Genomic DNA, 22,891 nt, shown 5'->3' with positions numbered 1-22,891 from the left:
GTACCGTGGGGGTTTCACCGGACAGAGGTTGGTGGGGTCTTCCTCATCTTCCTCACCCCTGTGCGAAAACACACGCTCGGGCCTCCTGCCCACGGAGCAGAAGGGGGTGTTTGAAGGAGACCGAGTGAAAAGACTTAAGCCAGTTCATTTATTTCTTACTTATGACCACATCTATCATCTGAAATCATAATGGGACAGTTATTATCTATTAAGGCTGTTCAACTGTTGCAGCCAGCAAGAAGTGTCGCCCCAGCCTGGCCAAGTCCCAGCTCTAAGGACGGCTGTACTTGACTACAGCTTTATGTGACTAATGGGAACCATCAGTCTGTTCAAATTATGAGGTGCTGGAAAGAGAAAACAATTCTTCTCTTTCGTAAATTTTTATATGGGTTCTGAAAAATGAGAGTGAGAAAAAGAGGCATTACTTACATTCAAATCCCTGAAGTATTCATTATAGTCAAGGGCATATCCTACAACAAACTTGTCTGGAATTTCAAATCCAACAACTAAAAAGAATCACAAATCATCATTTAGATACAGAAAACATCATTTTCAAATCAAATGCTTATGAATGTGCCTTCTCTACAAATACTAAAACCTTACAAAAAAAAAAAAACCCAAATACCCTCTAAAGTAACTCTCAACCATTTCAATATAAAACTCGTTCAGGTTAAAGATGGTTACATGATTGACAGAAAGTAATTCACTCACAGTCTGGTTTATAGCCAACGCTTCGAGGGGTCCTCTTCACCAGCAAGCTGTTAATTACAACATGTAACATGTGACGCACCGAGTCATGACAGGGCATTACAAAAGAGAACATTCATGCTCTGAGACATGGTCTCACCCGCACCTAGAACACTTTCTACGTAGAAAGACTATGAAACGGGGAGCTAGCTCACAGGGACCGGGCGAGGCAGCAGCGAGTTCCCGCCGCAGATGAGGCCCTGGCCCGATGCCCACCCCGAACACGACTGACAGTTGTAAGAGCTGCAGCCACCGAATCAGAAGGATGACTGGATGGGGAGCACCAGCGAGCAGTTTCAGAATGCCTGGAAATCCAAATCCTGAAGCTGCAAAGGGGTGCGGGAGGTGTGAGCATCACCCTTCGGGACTCTTCCGACATGGCTTACGAAGATCGTGAGGCTAAAAACTAACTAGCATGCTCGAGGAGTTACTACTTATTTTTGAGAGCAAAAACCACAGTTGGGATAAGCCACTTCTTTTTTTTTTTTTTAAGATTTTATTTCTTTATTCGACAGAGATAGAGACAGCCAGCGAGAGAGGGAACACAAGCAGGGGGAGTGGGAGAGGAAGAAGCAGGCTCACAGTGGGAGCCCGATGTGGGGCTCGATCCCGTAACGCCGGGATCACACCCTGAGCCGAAGGCAGACGCTTTAACCGCTATGCCACCCAGGCGCCCCAAGGGATAAGCCACTTCTAACATAAGCTTTCGTAACCCAAGTGTGTACTACCTGCTAAAATCTTTCAGCCGTTAAGAAAAGCTACTGACAGTGTTTTGATAGCCTTTATATATGTTAAGGGCAGTCCCAATAAAATGTATGATTTTATACCTACTTAGATAGATATATTTAAAAAGCTGGAAAGGACAGGGGTGCCTGGGTGGCTCAGTCGGTTAAGTCTCTGTCTTCGGCTCAGGTCGTGATCCTGGGGTTGAGCCCCCTGGAACATCACTGGGCTAACTGCTCAGTAGGGAGCCTGCTTCTCCCTCCCCCCACTCATGCTCACTCCTCACTCTGGTCTCTCTCTCAAATAATTAAATAAAATCTTAAAAAATAAAAAGCTGGGGGCGCCTGGGTGGCTCAGTCATTAAGAGTCTGCCTTTGGCTCACGGTGTGATCCCGGGGTCCTGGGATTGAGCCCCACTTCAGGCTCCTCCACTGGGAGCCTGCTTCTTCCTCTCCCACTCCCCCTGCTTGTGTTCCCTCTCTCGCTGGCTGTCTCTCTCTGTCAAATAAATAAATAAAATCTTAAAAAAAAAAAGCTGGGAAGGACATAAAGTGATTTTCAACCTTAGCTACACATGAGACTCACATGGGAACTTTAACAAAATAAAACTCAGATACCCAGACCACACCCCTGACCAATTACATCAGAATTGCTGGGGATGGGACACAAGCACAGGTATGTTTCTTTCTTCTTTCTTCTTTCTCTTTCTTTCTTTCTTTCTTTTCTTTCTTTCTTTCCTTCCTTCCTTCCTCCCTCCCTCCCTTCCTTCCTTTCTTTTCTTTCTCTTTCTTTCTTTCTCTTTCTTTCTTTCTTTCTTTCTTTTTTTAACAATTTGTGTAAGTAAATAAACTATACAGGCATACTTCAGAGATCTTGCGGGTATGGTTTCAGACCACCGCAATAAAGCAAATATCACAGTAAAGGGAGTCAAATGAATGTTTTGGTCTCCCAGTGCACAAAAATTACATTTATGCTACACTGCAGTCTATTAAGTGTGCAATAGCATCACGTCTAAAAAACGTACATATCTTAACATTTCATTGCTAAAAAAATGCTAACCATCATCTGAGCTTTCAGGAGTCATAATCACTGCTCACAGATCACCACAGCAAATATAATAATAATGAAAAAGTTTGAAATATTCTAAGAATTATCAAAATGTGACAGAGAGAGGCACCTGGGTGGCTCAGTCAGTTAGGCGTCTGCCTTCGGCTTGGGCCATGATCCCAGGGTCCTGGGATGGAGCCCCACGTGGGGCTCCTTGCTCAGCGGGGAGCCTGCTTCTCTGTCTGCCTGCTGTTCCCCCTGCTTGTGCTCTCTCTTGCTCTCTCAAATAAGTAAATAAATACTCTTTTAAAAAAGTGTGACAGGGACATGAAGTGAGCAAATGTGTTGGAAAACTGGCGCCTACAGACTTGCTCGATGCTGGGATGCCACGAGCCTTCGATCTGTAAAAAGCACAGTATCTGCAAAGTGCAATAAAGCAAAGGACAGTAAACTGAGTTGTGCCTATATTAAAAGTTACTAAGCAGATATAGTTATAAAGTCCAATGTTCACAGCTTACTCAAATTTTTCATTTTGAAATAATTATAGATTCCCAGGAAGTCAGAAAAATGCACAGGGAGGTCCCATGTGCCCTCTGCCCAGTTTCCTCCAATACGAACAGCTCACATAACCAGTACATCACCACAACCGAGACATGGACTTTGGGGAACTGACCTTATCCTGATTCCACCAGTCTTACACACACATATTCGTGTGTGTGTGTGTGTGTACTTCTAAGCAATTTAATCACATGTGTGGAGAGGTTGCATAAATGGAATCATATAGTAGGTAACCTTTTGAGATTGGCTTTTTTTTTTTAAGTAGGCTCCACACCCAGCGAGGAGCCCAGCCTGGGGCTTGAACCCACGACCCCGCGATCAAGACCTGAGCTGAGATCAAGGGTCGGGCACTTAACCAACTAAGCCCCCCCTCCACGCCCCTCGACATTGGCTTTTATTGGCACCATTCCCCCGAGGCTCGCCTAGGCTGTCGTGTGGACCCACAACATGTTCCCTCGCAGAGCAGAGGAGGGTTCCATGGAAGGGTACTCCGCATTTGTTTAGCCATTCACCCACAGGGGGGCATTTTGGTTGTTTCTGGTTTGGGGCCATGACCTTTCACAGGTGAATTTCTATGAGGACCCAAGTTTTCATTTCTCTGGGATAAATGCAAATGCTGGAGTCGCACAGCAGCTACATGTTTCACTTCTCACAAAACTGACAAGCTGCTTGCCATCTGCCATTCCTATCAGTTAACAGTCTTTAAGTTAAAATGCTTAGCTATATATATCTGTGATACTAAAATCCTATGGTGAGGGAGGAATTAAGACAAAGAAGGTTAAGGGGCGCCTGGGTGGCTCAGTCGTTAAGCGTCTGCCTTCAGCTCAGGGCGTGATCCTGGCATCTGGGATCGAGCCCCACATCAGGCTCCTTGCTCAGCGGGAAGCCTGCTTCTTCCTCTCCCACTCCCCCTGCTTGTGTTCCCTCTCTTGCTGGCTGTCTCTCTCTCTCTCTGTCAAATAAATAAATAAAATCTCTTAAAAAAATAAGGTTACCTTGGGGCACCTGGGTGGCACAGCGGTTAAGCGCCTGCCTTCGGCTCAGGGCGTGATCCCAGCGTTATGGGATCGAGCCCCACATCAGGGCTCTTCTGCTATGAGCCTGCTTCTTCCTCTCCCACTCCCCCTGCTTGTGTTCCCTCTCTCCCTGGCTGTCTCTATCTCTGTCGAATAAATAAATAAAATNAAAAAAAAACTTTAAAAAAAAAAAAAAAAAAAAAGGTTACCTTATAAAAAAAAGAAGAAAGAAAAAGAAAAAGAAGGTTAAGAAACACCGACTTGGGCCAACTCTGTCACCAAGAAATAAATGACCTATGTACTCTTTGAGCCCTCCACACCTGCAGCAACACGAAATCCCTCTTTCATGAGGCAGTCTATCTCAACTCCACAGCATACTCCAGGAAAGAGGGACAAAAGAATATTCCAAGGCTCCAGAACACCCCATGCCACAGGACGGAAATAAGCAAGTGCACGGACTGGCTTACAGGAAGCTACCTAATGCCCTAGAGTGCATTGCGGATAGATACCCTCTCGTCACACCCGTCCCAAATCCACGGAAAGGGACTGAGCCACACGGGCACCAGCAATCAGAGAAGCCCCAAAGGACAAACCGCTGAGAGATGATTCGTTAGAAGGCTTACTCTGATTCAAGACGCTCCATATGGGATACTCGGGTTCTTTAAAAGGGGTTTGTCGAAACCAGTTAATCATTTCGGAAAAAAAAAAATTAGATTACTATCTGACCCCTACACCAAAATTATAGAGTGATAAAAGATTTAAAAATAAAAGATGCGGGGCGCCTGGGTGGCACAGCGGTTAAGCGTCTGCCTTCGGCTCAGGGCGTGATCCCATCGTTATGGGATCAAGCCCCACATCAGGCTCCTCCGTTATGAGCCTGCTTCTTCCTCTCCCACTCCCCCTGCTTGTGTTCCCTCTCTTGCTGGCTGTCTCTATCTCTGTCAAATAAATAAATAAAATCTTTAAAAATAAAATAAAATTAAAAGATGCAATTGCAAAAGTCAAAAAAAAAAAAAAACCCAAAACACCCCAAAACCACCCCAGGTGTTACCCTATCGAAAACTTAGGGTGGTAAATAAAGCAAGAACTGTGAGCCGGGTTGCCTGGGTTCAAATCTCACCCCTCTAGTGTGCCAGGCACTGTGCCTCTGAACCATTCCCCAGGGCTTTGTATCCCTATCTGTAAAGCAGGAGTAGCAGTGCTCCCTTGGAGTTGTTAGGGAGTAAGCTGTAATTATAATTAAATATAATTAAACTAGAAACAAAGGTAGAACTAATAAAGTAAAAGCCAAACAGCACAGGTAGGGCCCGGGGGTGAGGCTGGCACAGGCCGTCATGACATCACTCAATTTCAGGAGCTCCGGACCCTCAGAAGCACCGCCCCCCTTCCTACCACTTCCTAAACCCAATGTGGGATCCTTGGTCTCAGTTCTTCAAGAAAAGTCCCAAATCTTCTACCATGCTACCCAAGGTAAGTTGATATCATCATTAGCATGCTGAAAAGCCAAATGTTCATAATATTAAGGAAAAGATGACTGCAATGAAGGGCCTCGTTGACACATGACAAAATTATTTACAAAGGATATTTACTGAGTCTTCTTTGAGATCACATTACTTTTTGAAGATAAAACAAGCTGAGACAGTTTACCCTTACAAAGAAGCAATTAATTACTTAATCCTGTTTCAAAAGAAGAAAATATCCTGTCAAAATGTTACCTACATACCTTGCGACCTTGACCATCTTTGGATTATGCTCCTTGACCAAGGAAAGCAAAGTCTGCATTGTTTTGCCAGTGTCAATTATATCCTTTAAAAAAAAGACAAGACATTTAAATAGCAAATAAAACTGAGTCATATAAACATGAAATACCAAAGCCCCATGTGTAAACAGAATAATGCTGTTTTTTTCAGTGTAGCCAACTCTGGGATGCAGGTGGTTAATAGACCGCACTCTGAGAAACACCGCTTTATGCCATCTTGAAAGTATCCAAATTAATACGGTTTTACTACATAAAATGACTTAATATGAAAGTGAATCTTAGCTATTTAGTCAAAAGTAGGACATTATTCAAAACAAATCCATCTCTAATTGGGAAAATACTTCTTGAACCGTAACCCGATGCTCTTCAGTGAAAATGCCCCGTGGACGGTATAAAGCGGTGCTTCACAAAGCGGGGTCTGAGTCATCGGGGACATCAGGGCTGGAGACTTGTGAAACATGCCGAGTTCCGGGCTGCGACGGTCATTCCTGTGATTAGTTATGCTCTCTCAGGTGGTTGTAGCACACTGGAGAGAGGACCTCCGGCTGGTTTTGAAGAAGTCAGCTGCCACGTGAGAGGGCTATGTGCAAGGACATGAGGTTGGCCTCTAGAAGCTGTGAGCGACCCTTGGCCAGCAGCCAGCAAGAAAGCGGGGCCTCAGGCCCGCAACCACAAGAACTAAATTCTGCCAACAACCTACATGAACTTGGAAGAGGAGCCCTGGGAGAGACAGGAGCCCCAGCCTTGCTTCAGCCTGATGAGACTGAGCGGAGGACCCAGCTACCCTGTACTCAGGCTCCTGACCCATGAAAGCGGAGACACTGAACACGTGTTGTTTTCAGCTGCTAAATTTGTGGTCATTTGTTAGGTGGCATTACCCCAGACAAAATCAATCTGAAGTGGAAGTGATGAATCTACATTTAAAAACAAGCAACCAGGGCCGCCTGGGTGGCTCAGTCAGTTAAGCGTCCAACTCTTTTTTTTTTTTTTTTTAAAGATTTTATTTATTTATTTGACAGAGATAGAGACAGCTAGCGAGAGAGGGAACACAAGCAGGGGGAGTGGGAGAGGAAGAAGCAGGCTCATAGCAGAGGAGCCTGATGTGGGGCTCGATCCCGCAACGCCGGGATCACGCCCTGAGCCGAAGGCAGACGCTTAACCGCTGTGCCACCCAGGCGCCCCAAGCGTCCAACTCTTAATTTCAGCTCAGGTCTTGATCTCAGGGTTGAGAGTTTGAGTCCTGCGACCGGCTCATGATGGGTGTGAAGCCCACTTAAAAAAAAACACACAAAAAAACCCAAGCAACCAGTTCCCAGGGATATTCATGTACAGGAATCCTTTGAAAACAGTGTCATCTGGTTAGTTTTTGATCCATAAGCTGAAGTTTCTATTAATAACAACAAAAATGAATTGGGGGTTACTGGTGCTCTTAAGCCTTGAACATTTTACATTAGAGTGAAAACTCATTCTACTGGTGAGGGTATAAAGCATATAACCACTCTGTTGAGTCATTGGGCAATAACAGTAAAACTGAAAATGTACCAACTCTACGATCCGGTCACTGTCTGCATCCAGAGGGAACTTACACGAGTGCACGCCAAGTACCGCAAAGGGGTGCTCCCAGCAGCCCTGTTATAGCACGACAACTGGGAGACTCCCCTATTCATAGGGCAATAAATTGGTGGATTCATACACTGCAATTTTGCATTTTAGGCCAACTAACTGTACGTCTCAACATGAATAACCTCAGAACTTATTATGAGTGAAAATAACAAGATATAAGAGAGAATCGCAAAATGTTTTGCATATGGATACACACATGCAATAGAACCATAAAAAAATACACATGGGAATGATGTGTATCAACTTTAAAACAAAGGAAAAACCTTGAAGCCCAGAAGAGAGGGGGAAGAAATATACCAACATTTTCCCATTATCCAATAAAAATAAATTACTAAGTATTTCTTACAAAAAACCAACCTTACTGCCTTATAACACAAGCGCACTGTTAAAATTGATGACGAGGAATTTCTTCCCCTGGAAATCCCATTACCTTTAGGATTGTGCACACTGAGTTAGAAAATCATAAACACTATATTGAAAGTATGTAGAACTTACCTCAACAATCAAAACATTCTAGAAGAAAAAGAAATGAAAATCAGTACAGTGAATCACACAGTGTTCCCAATTATAACTCAAATCACACTGTAACAAACCCATCCAAGTTCTTGTTTTTAAGATACTTTCCTATCTCAAACCCTGATTTAAACAATGGGCCATCTGCTGGGATTTGGAACTCTTTAATGTGAAATTTTCACTGCAGTGAAATTTTTAAAAACAAAATTTGACCTGTATGTTCATTTTTTTAAAAGTCTCGTTACTTTAAACAGAGGTTTAATCTTGGGCAAATCACGAAATTTCTCTGGGCCTCAGTTTACCACGTGTAAAATAAGGGACATGAACTAGTTAGTATATATCTTCCAACTCTAATAGTCAAGAACTATAATTTGTACCAGAACTCCAAAATCATGCCTTTAATTTATCATACGGAACCCAATTCAAAACCCACTCCCTCATTAGGCTGAAACCGATCTGTATTTTCTGGATGTGTTCATATTCTTGGACTCAACTAAAGAAAGGTGCCAATGCTTCCTTCCACCACAAACCCTCACCCCAATTTCTTTTTTCTTTTTTTTAGATTTTATTTATTTATTCGACAGAGATAGAGACAGCCAGAGAGAGAGGGAACACAAGCAGGGGGAGTGGGAGAGGAAGAAGCAGGCTCATAGCTGAAGAGCCTGATGCGGGGCTCGATCCCATAACGCCGGGATCACGCCCTGAGCCGAAGGCAGACGCTTAACCGCTGTGCCACCCAGGCGCCCCTCACCCCAATTTCTACCTCTCAGAATGGTATAGCTGGAAGAGCCCTTACAGGAGGAACCATCTAACAATTACCTCCGAGGCAGAGAAGAGTCCTATCTGCTCTCAAGCTATAGGAACAAGGCAGCATTCAGTATACTGCTTATAATCACCGTCACAGGAAAGATTCATGCTCTATCGTGTATTTCTAGTTCTCACTTCTTCGTCACATACCTATTGCGTGAGAATTTTAATGTTCTATATATTCTCCCAAGTCAGTGGTTACCAAGGTAGGGCACACAAGATCCACAGGGTTGCAAGAAAGAAATATTGGACCTTTTTTTAAACCTCATCCTGCATGAGGTATAATTTTGCGTGTATATTGTAATATACATAATATTACTACCACAGTTTGTATTATCATTTACCCCTCCCTCCTCTGACAACTACCCGGTCTCTTTCCAAGATACTGCAATCTCAATCTTTAGTAAAACTGAATATAATCAATTAATGGACCAATAGTCGTTTTACCACCTACTTACTATACGATTCTTTCTCAACATTTTCTTTACCCGAGCTAGCCCGTCAGAAGGATAACACTCTCCCACCCTACCTGTGGCTCACTGCTGCAGCAATGTACACCATGGGACGGAGTTACAGTCTGAAAAGAGCACTGAATTATGAGACAGAGAAACTGGATTCTAGTCTTGACTCTAATGCTAAGTAGCCCCACGATCTTGATTATGTCATAATCACAGACTTCTAGTAATATGAGACGGTTTGTACAAATCAATCACAATCCAGAGAGATGAAATATTTATCCAAAATGAAACTGTAGAATCTAGACTATGATCTCAATACTATTTTAAAAATAAAGAATGAGAATTTCTACCATTATTGAGAGCTTATTTTTTGTCAAACAGCCACATTCTTACTTCATAAAGGAAAAGAATGAGGCTCAGAGGTCAAATGATTTGCCTAAAGTCAAAAAACTAGCCAAGTGGTAGAGGTATTTTCAGGGTCCAAAGCCCATATTCTCAACCACTAAATGGAAAAAAGGGGGGAAATATTTATATACATATGTATCTGCACACAGTGTCCCCCCAAAATAGACTGAAGTAGAAAGTCTAAATAACCCACAATCTCACCACCAAGAAATAACTTCACCCAACTTCGATGTCTTGATTTTTTGCCACAATAAATGTGCTCTACTGTGACTATCATGAAAAGAAAATTATTTTAGAAAGAGACCTTTTAAGATCACAAAGCCATGTATGTAGGAGGATATAGCCATTAGGTGGGAAAGGCAAGGTCAAATGGAATCCCGGGAGGCCGTGCAGACCAGGCCCCTTCCAGCACTAAAAACTGATTATAGGAGTAAGGGCTTCAAATGACTTCTAAATATGGGCAAAGCACGCTGAAAGGGAAGAACAGGTCTGGCAGTGGTATACAGGATGGGCAGGAAGTGGAAAGAGTCAACAGATTATAATTTCTCTTTTGAAGTTTTCAAAAGATGCTGAGGAGGACAAGATTAGTTTGGCAGGACCCTGATATGGGTAAGAGGTTTTGACCCAAGTGTTGTATGCTGAAGTTTCCTACTAGATCCTCAGTCAAGCTGTAAACATTTAAAAGCCAGAGGAAGAAAAGAGCTTTGAGGCCAGAAAGATCCGCATTTAAATTCAAGCTCTACCACTTACTGGCAGCGTGACTTTGGACAAGTTTGCGTAGTCTTAGTTTCCTGATCCATAAAATAGGGCTAATAGTAGCTACCTCGTGGGATTACTGTGAAACTTTTATGAGATTATGCCTTTATATCTGGCAGTGTTTATAAATAAAAAACTAACTGGCAACTGAAAAAAAAAAATCCATCTATCACCGATCACTGGTTACTCGAAAATCATTTCAATGTATCACAAGAATAATATTCACATATCTTAATATCTCTATCATTTCTGCCAACCGTCTATACTGGAACAATCTTGATGTATTTAGAAAACTCTTTTTGAGAACTCTTAAAATAGTAGTATGTTGGAATTTACTGAGTATTCGAACTACCAGAAAAACCGTTGTAAGAGGTCTACATGCATTATTTCACTTACTGCTCTGAACTCTGTGAGGGGACTGCCATTATTGTCCCCACCTTACACAGAGGAGAGAAAGAGGTGAAATAATCTGCCCAAGGTCACACAGACGAAGTACTGAGCCAGGCTTCGAATCAAAGCTGCCCATCTTGGGGCGCCTAGCTGGCTCAGTCAGTGGAGCATGCAACTCTTGATCTTGGGGTCGTGAGTTTGAGCCCCACGTTGGGGGTAGAATTTACATAAGGGAAAAATAAAAAGCTGCCCATCTCTAGAACCCACACTTTCGTAGCTACTACGTGATACTACCCTACATGTTCTGCTGTGTGAGTCTATTTTTAAAAAGAAGACTGTCTTTCCCCCCCCAAAATAGATACACTTTTGAAGAATTCCAAATTAGATCACCACAGAGAAAGGCAGGAGTACTTTGTGATATGGACTTTAAGTTTAATGTTGGCTTCTGCTGCCTCTTTGCTATGTGATCTAGGGAAAGACAGCTAACTTAGATTGCTTCCAAGGGTTAAACAGCCCTTGTTTAAGTGCATAAATAACTGTGTAAACTGCCTCTTAGTGATAAAGCACAGTGTTACTAATTGACTCTTGGCATGAAGTCAAAAGAACTCTCTTGTTCCCCTTCAAGACACATACCTTTCCAGTCAAAGTTGAGAGATCATCTCCACCAATGACTTTGATGTCCCCTGTTGACTGGTCATTCTAGTTAAAAAAAAAAAGATATAAATACCTATGTCTATTCTTTTGTGTACACACGCACATTTCAAATTATCAAATGGGAACTAGAAGATTTAAGAAGTTAGCTATCTAATGTCGCCACATTATGATATGCTAAATGATACAAATTATAAGAATTATATTTCAAGAAATGAACTAGGTAACTTCCAACTAGAGATTAGTTAAAATTTAAGTCCTAAAAGTAGGGCACACACATTTTCGAGTAGGCAGTATCCTAGCAGCTACCCATCTTCAGTCACGGTAATTTCTGAACCATGAAGGAAGTTATTAGCATGACAGATGCCCGGTTCTGGCCCTGGACCATTCCCATGAATCAAGCAAGTTGTAGGCTCTGGTCTGTAGCATACTCAACCCCAAAACTACTGCCCTCAAAAGTCTAGCCCAGGCGCATGTCATCTTCAGCACAGTCTGGAAAACCAGGTCTGATGAGCAGTCTTTTGAGGCCTACCTCTTAGGCTCTCAGTTTTCTGTTATCACAGAATCCGGCAGAAACCCTTACAGGAGTTTCAGAGGGAAATCCTCCATATCTATTGTAGCTGGTGGTGATAATGATCATTACTTGACTGTACTGGAGCCAAAGAGCAGGTGAACAAAAGAGCTGAGACTTGCCCTACCAGAGAGCATACCATACCAATGCTACAACAATTACAACAATGTTGTGCCAGCCCAGGAATAGACAGAGACCAAGGAACAGAATAGAGCCCAGAAACACACTTAGAAATATATGAGGATTTAGTATATGAGAAAGATGGTATTTTAAGTCAGTAAGGAAAAGATGAATTATTCAACGAAGTAGTTACTCGTTTGGGGGAAAAAATAAAGTACGATCCCTACCTCACAGCATATACAAAAATAAATTCCAGATGGATTAAAATCTAAATGTAAAAAATAAAGCCATAAGCAGACTGGAAGAAAATGTAGAAGAAATATTTTCACATTCTTAGAAACAGTAAAAACCTCAGCATATCATGAACCCAAACCAAAAGAAAAGATCTGTAACAAATATTCCTATTATATGTTGGGTTCAAAGACTAAGAAGCCAATAGGAAAATGAAGAACAAACACAAATAGGCAATTCACAGAAGAGAAGGCCAGAACACATAAAATGGTATCTAAGAAACAAACACTAAAACCATGTGATTCTACCATTCACCCATTCACACAGGCAAAACTTAAGCCTGATGATATACGTTGACAAAAATGAGGGGAAACAGCACTCTCGGTGAGAGAATAAACTGGTACAACCTCTTTTGAAAATGGTACAGCGATACCTATTAAAATCGCGAGCATGTGTGCTATTCACCCCTGCAATCCCACTTCCAGGAATCAATGCTATAAAAACACTCAGAAATATGTGAAGGTACATACAAGGAGGTTCACTGTATCAACTATTTATAAAAAAGAAAAACTGGAGGGGCGCCTGGGTGGCTCAGTCAGTGAAGCGTCTGCTTTCCGCTCAGGTTGTGATCCCAGAGTCCTGGGATCAAGCCCTGCATGGAGCCTTGCATGGCTCATTGCTCAGCGGGAAGCCTGCTTCTCCCCCTGCCTGCCGCTCCCCCTGCTTATACGCGCGCGCTCTCTCTCTCTCTAGCTCTCTGTCAAATAAATAAATAAAATCTTAAAAAAAAGAAAAAGAAAAAATGGAGACAACCAATGAGTCTATCAACAGGGACCTATTTAAATTAAGTTCATCCACACTGCACAAGGTCAGACCGTGCAGCTACTAAAAAGAATCTGAAAATCTATACACATGGACATGAGCAATGGGAATTAAAAACACCAAGTAGTAGAGCAATGCGTTGCCTATGAAACCACTTTTGTTCAGCATTTTAGACAAATTTATAACATCAATTACCTATGAGCGGTGAGAATGGGGATAACAAGGCTTTTTACTTATATATACTTCCTCAACATATGCTTCTATATACATGTCCATTTTTTGTGGAGTGTCATTTTTGAAAAACACAATTGGGCCGAAACTACTCAGTGCTGCAAACTAAACAGATCTAAGTATGACTTCTGATATGAAAAAAATCTAGCATATGACTTCTCATCTTAAGGAAATTACAGACACCCTTCATTCCAACTAACTTAAAACCCAGAGTTTCAAACACAGAGAAGTGATTAATAATAGCAAAACAAACAAAACAACAACAACAAAACACACACACACAAAAACCGCTGCACAAAACCTGAAGCTTTCCAGCGGAGTGAGTCATAGAGAATGATTTACACTGTGTATCAAAGTAGATAGTGACACCTTCTGTTGAAGTTTGGTATTACAGTCCAATTCCAAGTGACTTTTTTTTTTTTTTAAACAGAGGACAGCACTAAAAAGTATGGAGTCAGGGAAAAAAACCCCATGATCCAAAGACTATGGTGACAGGGAAGAAAAAAGAGAACTCCAAGCATACAGGACAATGATGCTCCGCTAACATCCAAATCATATTCCTGTTTGCCTCCAAGGTTTTTAGCTGAATCTCTTTTGAGGATTTTATTTTTTTAAAAAAAGATTTCATTTATTTATTTGTCAGAGAGAGAGAGAGCACAAGCAGGTGGAGTGGCAGGCAGAGGGAGAAGCAGGCTCCCCACTGAGCAGGGAGCCCGACGTGGGGCTTGATCCCAGGACCCTGACATCATGACCTGAGCTGAAGGCAGACGCTTCACTGACTGAGCCCAGGCACCCCTCTTCTGAGGCTTTTCTTCCATGTGAACAGCCACCTTTGCAATGGAGGCTAACAAAGAAGACTCATTCGAGAAAACTGCTACAGTGCACTGTGCTAGCATCCAGGTATAAGCACCCCAAACGCATAGAAACGGCATCCATGGATCAATGACCCCACCAAGAGGCACTTCCCTCCCTCCCTCCCGCCCCCCTCCCTCCTCTCCCCGGTGGAACAAGCTTCCCACTGTATTCCTGCTTCGTTACAGTACTGAGTGACTCTTGTATGCCTCATCTTGAAGGAGAGGATGGGGCTGGCACAGGAGAGGGCAGAGTTCCCGCCCCCCATTGTTCTTCCCTCTTCTCTACCATCCATCTCCTCATTCTTCCCAGCCAGGCAGAGAGCCCAATCTGTCCTTAACTCCGAATGCCATCGTCAACTACATAAAATTCCCAAAGAAGCTCTCTGGGTCTACAACTCTACTCTTAGCATCTGTGTTTCAATTAACATACAATGTTATATTAGTTCCATATGTACAATACCTTTCTTTTTTATTTTTTAAAGATTTTATTTATATTTATCCGAGAGAGAGACAGAGCGAGCACAAGCGGGGGGAGGAGCATAGGGAGAGGGAGAAGCCAACTTCCTGCCGGGTGGAGAGCAAGACAACGCGGGGCTCCATCCCAGGACCCCGAGATCATGACCCAAGCCAAAGTCAGGCGCCAACTGACTGAGCCACCCAGGTGCCCTCAATTACCTTTCTTGAGTGTGGGTGAAAAGATGAGAAGAGAAATAGGAAAGAACTTTGTTTATTCCTATCTGTATATACCGAGGGGTTCTGTGACCCTCCAGGCAGCAAGAGAACTGTAGCGTGGTGTTGGAAAAGGGGAAGGAAAGCTGCGGGGCAAACACACCACGAGGGGGCTTGGGACAGACCTCGTCCTGTGTGAAAAGGATGTGCAGTCCAAGCCCCAAAGCTGAGCTTGCAAGAAGGCAAGACTAGGAGTCGTACTGAGTAGGAAGTCTGGGCTTAGCCCCTCACAGCTTTCTTGTTGTAGTGAACCCCAGAATGGAGTTACTGGGAAAGTCATTCCTTCTCCCTCTGGCTAGGCCCCGGGCCGCCACACTCAAGCATGCTTTCTCTGCACATCCTAATCGCGACTGTCCTCTGTCCTGTTGCTGTTTTCCTGTACCCTGATCAAATATCAACAGCAGTGAGAATATTACAATCATATGCTTTTAGAGGTAGACTGCACCTCAGATGAAAAATGGCAGATACCCCATTTTCTAAAAATGGATGCAGAAAAAATGAAGTCTGGAAGGATAGACACCCAGGGAGTAATTTATTTACCTGTATTTTATGAGTTTTTTGAAAAGAACATGTTGCTTAAAAAAAAAAAAAGAAGCTATTATCACCAGTTAAAAAAATGATGTTAATAGTGAGGGGTGCCTGGTTGGCTCGGTGGGGAGAATGTGTGACTCTTGATCTTGGGGTTGTGAGTTCAAGCCCTGCGTTGGGCCTAGAGCTTACTTAAAAAATAAAAGTACATCTGTATCTTAATATCCGAAAGATACAGATATAGTGAAAAGAAGGGGCACATGCACCCCAATGTTCACAGCAGCATTGTCCACAATATCCAAACTGTGGAAGGAGCCGAGATGCCCTTCAACAGATGACTGGATAAAGATGTGGTCCATATATACAATGGAATATTACTCAGCCAGAAAGGATGAATACCTACCATTTGCATCAACACGGATGGAACTGGAGGGGATTATGCTGAGTGAAATAAGCCAAGCTGAGAAAGACAATTATCCTATGGTTTTACTCATATGTGGAACATAAGGAATAGCAGGGAGATCGGTAGGAGAAGGAAGGGAAGAATGAAGGGGGGGAATCAGAGAGGGAGACAAACCATGAGTGACTCTGGACTCTGGGAACCAAACTGAGGGTTACAGAAGGGAGGGGGTGGGGGGAGGGGGTAACCAGGTGATGGGTATTAAGCAGGGCACGTGTGCTGATGAGCACTGGGTGTTATTCGCAACTAATGAATCGGTGAACACTACATCAAAAACTAATGATGTACTATACATTGGCTAATTAAATGTAACAATAAAAAATAAAAATAAAAAAATTTTAAATGATGCTAATGAAGCAGGGCCCTTAGATCATCTACCCCAAGCACCATCCACTACAGCAGCCATTAAGCACATGTGCCAATTACAGGTGACCCTTGAACGTCACGGGTCTGAACTGCGCAGGACCACTTATACATGGATTTTTTTTTTTTTTGGATAAATACAGAACAGCACGGTCAATGTATTTTCTCTTCCTTGTGGTTTCCTTAATAATATTTTCTTTTCTCAAGCTTACTTTCTTGTAAAAATACAGTATATAATACATAAAACATATAAAATACGTGTTCACTGTTTATAGTCTCAGTTAGGCTTCTGGTCAACAGTAGGCTATTAATAGTTCAGTTCTGGGGGAGTCAGAAGTTATACAAGAATTGTCAACTGTGAGGGGGTTGGTGCCCCTAACCCCTGGATTGTTCAAGGGTTGACTGTTCTTAAAATGGAATAAAATTAAAAATTCAGGCCCTTTGTTGCACAGACATAGTTCGAGTGCTTGGCAGATAGTGGCTCTGTATTTGACAACACAGATATAGAACATTTCTATCACCACAGAACGTTCTATTGGTCAGTGCTGTTCTAATCAAATCAAAGACACCACCTAGCACAACGTAATACTAGAAAAAATGGAATCAGTGCTGATATTTAATATCTAGAGGTTCACTTCCGAAGTTATTGCATCCAATCTTTATGCTTTTCGCTCCAGGACTGGTTTGGGACTGGGATCTGAAAAATTAACACATTCAAGAGAACCACTTTGCATGGCCTGGTGTACAACAGATGATCAGTATGTGTTTGCTGAGTGAATTAATCAGTTTCCTTAATTTTTTAATACAAAACTTGTGGTTCACAAGACCAAACTTGAACACTACCTTTAGGTTCTAAGAAACAGGGTGTTTATATAATTCCTCAGCCTACATCAAAGTGAAAATGATGTAGCCACACGAAATGGCTACAAAAATACTTTTGACACCAGTTCTGTTAAAGTTTCCTTATACCAGAGATGGTACATAGCCCTGTTCCCTCCAATTTAAACTGAACAAATATTTCCCCCACACCTGTCTATGGTCTTAATTCATTAAGCGGGAAAGAGACATAAATCATTCTACTTGCGCTCTCTCTCTCTCAGAGAGAGAAGAAGAGAGATTACCTTTACAGAAGATAAGCTGTAGACTATCTAGTGTCAATATCAAAGCGGCACATTTACATTTAACTTCAAATGTTCTGGAGGAGAAAGCATACCTTAAAGCAATGACTAAATCCATACAAAGGAGGTCAGACTGAAAGCTACTGACCTTTTCTTGTAAGAGACACTAGAATAAACTACTCCAGTATTTTCTGCATTTTTCTTTAACAAATTCACTCAAACAGCCACCTTCTTACAAATTACTATTAGACAATTGACATCTCTGATATATTCAACAGCTTAATCAAGCTACTAACCAAGTAACTTCCAACATAAGACTCAGTTACAGCTTTATGGACCCCGACTGCAACTGAGGGAAAAAAAAAAAACATCCCACAACTGGCAAGATGAATTGTTTGCATACAGAACTTCTGACTAGCAGGGTCACCTGGATGGTAGAGTTCGTTAAGCCTCTGACTCTTGATTTCGGCTCAGGTCACCATCTCCGATTGTGAAATCGGGCCCCGCCTTGGGCTCCATGCTGGGCATGGAACCTGCTTGAGATTCTCTCTCTCTCTCTACTCTGCCCCACCCCAACCCTTCCTCTCAAAAACAAAAACAAAAAAACACTTCTGACTAGTAGAAAATGAAGAAATAAAAGGAAGCCCATATTAAAGGATTCAAGTCAGTTGTAAGTTTTCCCAAATAAGACCCAGTTCTGCACAGTTAAAGGTGTGGGTTCAAATGGAAGACCTGTACGATCTTAGGCAAGTCACTTCATCCCCCTGTGTCTCCCTGTTCTCAAATGTTTGTGGAGATAATAATTCAGAACTCAAAAAAAAGTTTTCTGCAAGATTTCAAATCCTAAGAATTTCATTTTAATGTAAGCCACTCTGTCTGGACACACAGTAAATCAGGCTCATTTTCCCTTTGCTTAAGGCCCACATAAAAATATTGCCACAAAACATTTACTTGTCTGATAACTTTTCCTCCTGAGGCTTCTCTTTTTATAATTAAAAAAATTAGTAAGAAAAAATTTACTACAAAACTGAACTCAGAAGAGGAAAATAATTTGCATATTTATCAATTATTTCATTTTTCTGAGTATCATAGAGCCTTAGAGACAGAAAAGGTCTTTGAATATAAAGTACTACATTTCATTATTCTAAGACACACTCACATTTTAATACTGCTGAAATCAACATATTACAACTGACAGCAACTTACAATATAACCGACAGTGTCTTCTTTCTTAGCAGTACAAAAAACAAGGGTAAGTCTTAACATCAGTGATATCTTAGATGGAAGGAAACATGGTAGTTGGAATCCCCAGCAATTTCCCATCAAGGCACTAAGCAAATAAAATCAGCTACTCTGATTAAGAGTATGTAAACTACGAGGGGCACCTGAGTGGCTCAGTTGGTTAAGCATTTGCCTTCGGCTCAGGTCATGATCTCAGGGTCCTGGGATGGAGCCCCTCATCGGGTTCCCTGCTCAGCAAAGAGCCTGCTTTTCCCTCTCCCTCAGCCACTCCGCCCTGTTCCTTCCCTCTCTCTCTGTCAAATAAATAAATAAAATCTTAAAAAAAAAAAAAAGAGTACGTAAACTACGATGTGTGTGTATACTCAGAAAATTCTTTAAGATATTAGAAATAAAAGTGGTAGTGGAATTTAGGTTGACTTCATTCCTTCATTTCTTTACTCCCTGTGGCTGTATGCTTTTCATAATAAACATGTATTCTTTAATCAAAAAATGCAATTTTTATTTTGAAGGAAAACTAGATGGGGCATGTTGATATTGTTAGGGCTCTTTATATATTCCAGAAACATTTAATAGTTCATGGAGCATTTCTTGAGGATTAGTACAGATCAGTTAATGTTTAATTCACCATTTCAAACTGGGGAAAATCAGCATGTGAAACTATACTAACATCAATGTTACTGATGCAGCAACAATTTTAAATTTTCCATCTTATGATTTTATCAAATTAAGTTGTCTGGTTTTTTATATGTACATGGGAATATCTTCCATGACAAGCTGATGAATTATTAAATAGGGCAGAAATGTTACTTCAAATCAACAGTAAGCATACAAATTAATTTCTACTGTTTAGTAGTAAATCCACAGAATTTCACATAAAACAGAACAGATAATATTTTTCTCTATGTAAAAACTAACCTAAAAACTTGCTTTGCTTACGTTTAAGATTTCATTCTTTTTACCAGTTGAGGAGTTCAGCTTAATAATCCACTAAGATCTAAAACTAACAGGAAAAAAGCTAGAAGTAGAAAATGGCATTAAAGGGTCAAACTGTTTCTACGGCTTCAAATTGTTCTTATAACTATAAAATACTTTTAAGAAAAAAAATATTAGGGGCGCCTGGGTGGCACAGCGGTTAAGCGTATGCCTTCGGCTCAGGGCGTGATCCCGGCGTTATGGGATCGAGCCCCACATCAGGCTCCTCTGCTATGAGCCTGCTTCTTCCTCTCCCACTCCCCCTGCTTGTGTTCCCTCTTTCACTGGCTGTCTCTATCTCTGTCAAATAAATAAATAAAATCTTTAAAAAAAATATTAAAGTTAAACTCCCCTCATTTTTTTTTTTACAAGTTTTCCTTTCAAAGGAAGAACATTCTATGGAAATCCCAAAAGAAAGGAAATCTAAGACATAAAGTAACAAGACTGTTTTTTATGCCTATGTGTGGAGGGGGGCACTTCAGAAGATCAAAAAAAGAAACCATACCATGGACGGTAAGTACATGTTTTGACTCTAAGCCAAGACATGAAAGGCTGGATAGCTATACTGCTAGCAGTGATACTGACCAGAATTAAATCTTAGTGTAGACCAGCTAACTCGCTCACTCACTCACTCCTGGTGAGTGAAAATCCAATCTCTGTATTTAAACAATTCCCTAATTCATGTAAGACTCTGACAAGTTACAAGGAGCTTGTGAGTATGAAGCAATGCCATGGTATATGAGCACAAAGGATTTTCAAGGGCTAGGAAAATGTCTTAAATGGTTCTCCAATCACCCGTAGGACTGATGAAAATGCCGAAAAGGTCAAAAACTTGGGTCAAATAGATGATTAACTGGGAGAATGAGGCTGAAAGTTAAATGTAAGATAAGTGGTCTTATTCTCAATGAAAATATAAACATAAGGCCAGATTCTACAGATTCATGAAACAGCAAAGAGCAGACATTTATTCTAATCTTTGAAGAAGCTAAGAAAAGACCCACTTTTTTTTATAAAAATTTTTTATTATGTTAGTCACCATACAGTACATCCCTAGTTTTTGATATAGTGTTCCATGATTCATTGTTTGTGTATAACACCAAGTGTTCGTTGCAATATATGCTCTCCTTAAATACCCATCAACGGCCTATCCCATTCCCCCACCCCCCTTCCCCTCTGAAACCCTCAGTTTGTTTCCCAGAGTCCATAGTCTCTCGTGGTTCATTCCCCCTTCTGTATAACCCCCCCTTTCTTCTTCCCTTCCTTCTCCTACCGANAGTTCTTATGTTCCATAGATGAGAGAAATCATATGATAATTGTCTTTCTCTGCTTGACTTATTTCACTTAGCATAATCTCCTCCAGTCCCGTCCATGTTGCAGCAAATGTTGGGTAATCGTTCTTTTTGATGGCTGAGTAATAAATATTCCATTGCATATATGGACTACATCTTCTTAATCCAGTCATCTGTTGAAGGGCATCTTGGCTCCTTCCACGATTTAGCTATTGTGGACAATGCTGCTATGAACATTGGGGTGCATATGGCCCTTCTCTTCACTACGTCTGTATCTTTGGGGTAAATACCCAGTAGTGCAATTGTTGGAACAGGGTAGCTCAATTTTTAACTTTTTAAGGGACCTCCACACTGTTTTCCAGAGTGGCTGTACCAACTTGCATTCCCACCAACAATGTAGGAGGGATCCCCTTTCTCCACATCCTCTCCAACATTTGTTGTTTCCTGCCTTGTCAATTTTTGTCATTCTAACTGGCATAAGGTGGTATCTCAATGTGGTTTTGATTTGAATTTGCCTGATGAGAAGCCCCACTTTTAAGGAAAATAGTAACTCCCAGGAACTACAATGGCAACATGAGACCAGACACAAACAACAGCGTGAACTCACAAAAAGCAAACATTCACATGACCAAAGGAAACTACAGATGATGAAATCCATGTGTACAGATGACCCCTGATTCTGGCTCATTCCAGTGTCAATATTGCTTATTGTGTCAGTATCATGAATCATCTGAGACAGTGTGACACGGGCACAGTAACCGAATCAGAAGTGGGCTTTCCGGGGATACAACTGCGGATCCACCCTCTTTATCAGACTCGGCTGCAAATGACTTACCACTCCCCGCCAAACCAATCTAGCTCCACGGAAGGTATCTGCCAACACTAAATATAGTCCAAAAATATCCCCCAGGTCCCAACGGCAACTCCTAAAAGGGGTTTAAAAAAATCCAAGAAACAAAACCAAACCAAAAATCCTTCCAAATAAGTGTACAGCCTCCAAGGTGACTAGTTTGAAAAAGGTTAATAGTCACTTGGATATAAAGTAGGAGAGAAGATATTAGAAAATCTCACTGTAACCAACTGAAATGAACATATAAGTATAGTTTGCAGAGCTTCAAAAACATACAGGAAAACCTACAGTTGCTGTGGGTGTTTTTAAACATATATAGATACATTTTTTTAAGTTTTAAATTTTAGTTGCCGTACAGTGAGATATTGGTTTTCAGGAGTAGATAGATACACTTACGCAGTAGCTCTTCAGTCTGATGAAATCTACGGTCATGGGAATGGACCCGTCACTGTTTCTGTTCAGCGCTTTGATATAATCCAGCAGGTCAGCAAAGAACTTATAGCCTCCTTTGAGCACACAGAGCGCTACGATGTGATGGCCTCCCATCTCCTTCATCACATCTCGCGCAAGCCGCTCGGTCCTATAGGCACACAATCCGGAATTTAATAAAAGTTAACTTATAATACAATAGAAATATATTTAACTTTATAACAAATGTCCCCCCTGAGGCATTAACCTTCCACAAAATATATCCTTTGCCCCCCAAGAATTATATCCTTGCTTCAGAAAGTGAAAATAAAAACTTAAAAATCTTCAAAAACACATGTACACTGTAACACCTAACATAAATGTTTAAAAATGCAAAGTAAAAATCTCATTTCTACCTATCAGATTGACAAATTCTGATTAAATGAAATTTTCCTGATCATATACAATATTATGAGATTGTTAAAAAAAAAGAACACTCTCTTATGCCACTGGGAGTAAAAATTACAGTAACTTTTTGGGATAATCTGGCAGTATCAAAACATTCAATAAATACCTTCCCCTTAACCCAGAATTTCCCCACGGATCAAGTTGAAGCAAATGCCCAAACATGTATGACGGGACGTTTCCTT

At 41.4% G+C, this 22,891-nt stretch overlaps 1 protein-coding gene across 2 annotated transcripts in view; it reads right to left on the bottom strand.

Annotated features, from left to right (window-relative positions):
- Positions 1–22,891, bottom strand: part of HPRT1 (hypoxanthine phosphoribosyltransferase 1) — a 39,650-nt gene that overhangs the window by 793 nt on the left and 15,966 nt on the right. Inside the window, exons 3-8 of one of the 2 annotated variants that reach the window (XM_034649916.1) lie at positions 22,230–22,413; positions 11,436–11,501; positions 7,969–7,986; positions 5,815–5,897; positions 712–758; positions 430–506 (exon numbers count right to left, since the gene is read on the bottom strand). In XM_034649916.1, coding sequence (XP_034505807.1) covers positions 430–506; positions 712–758; positions 5,815–5,897; positions 7,969–7,986; positions 11,436–11,501; positions 22,230–22,413 — 475 coding nt within the window. The remainder of the gene's footprint in view (positions 1–429; positions 507–711; positions 759–5,814; positions 5,898–7,968; positions 7,987–11,435; positions 11,502–22,229; positions 22,414–22,891) is intronic. The other variant, XM_034649917.1, reaches the window with a different exon arrangement.

This window comes from Ailuropoda melanoleuca, chromosome X, assembly GCF_002007445.2.
Source record: "Ailuropoda melanoleuca isolate Jingjing chromosome X, ASM200744v2, whole genome shotgun sequence".
NCBI lineage: Eukaryota > Metazoa > Chordata > Mammalia > Carnivora > Ursidae > Ailuropoda > Ailuropoda melanoleuca.
This window is presented reverse-complemented; position numbering and strand designations above follow the sequence as displayed.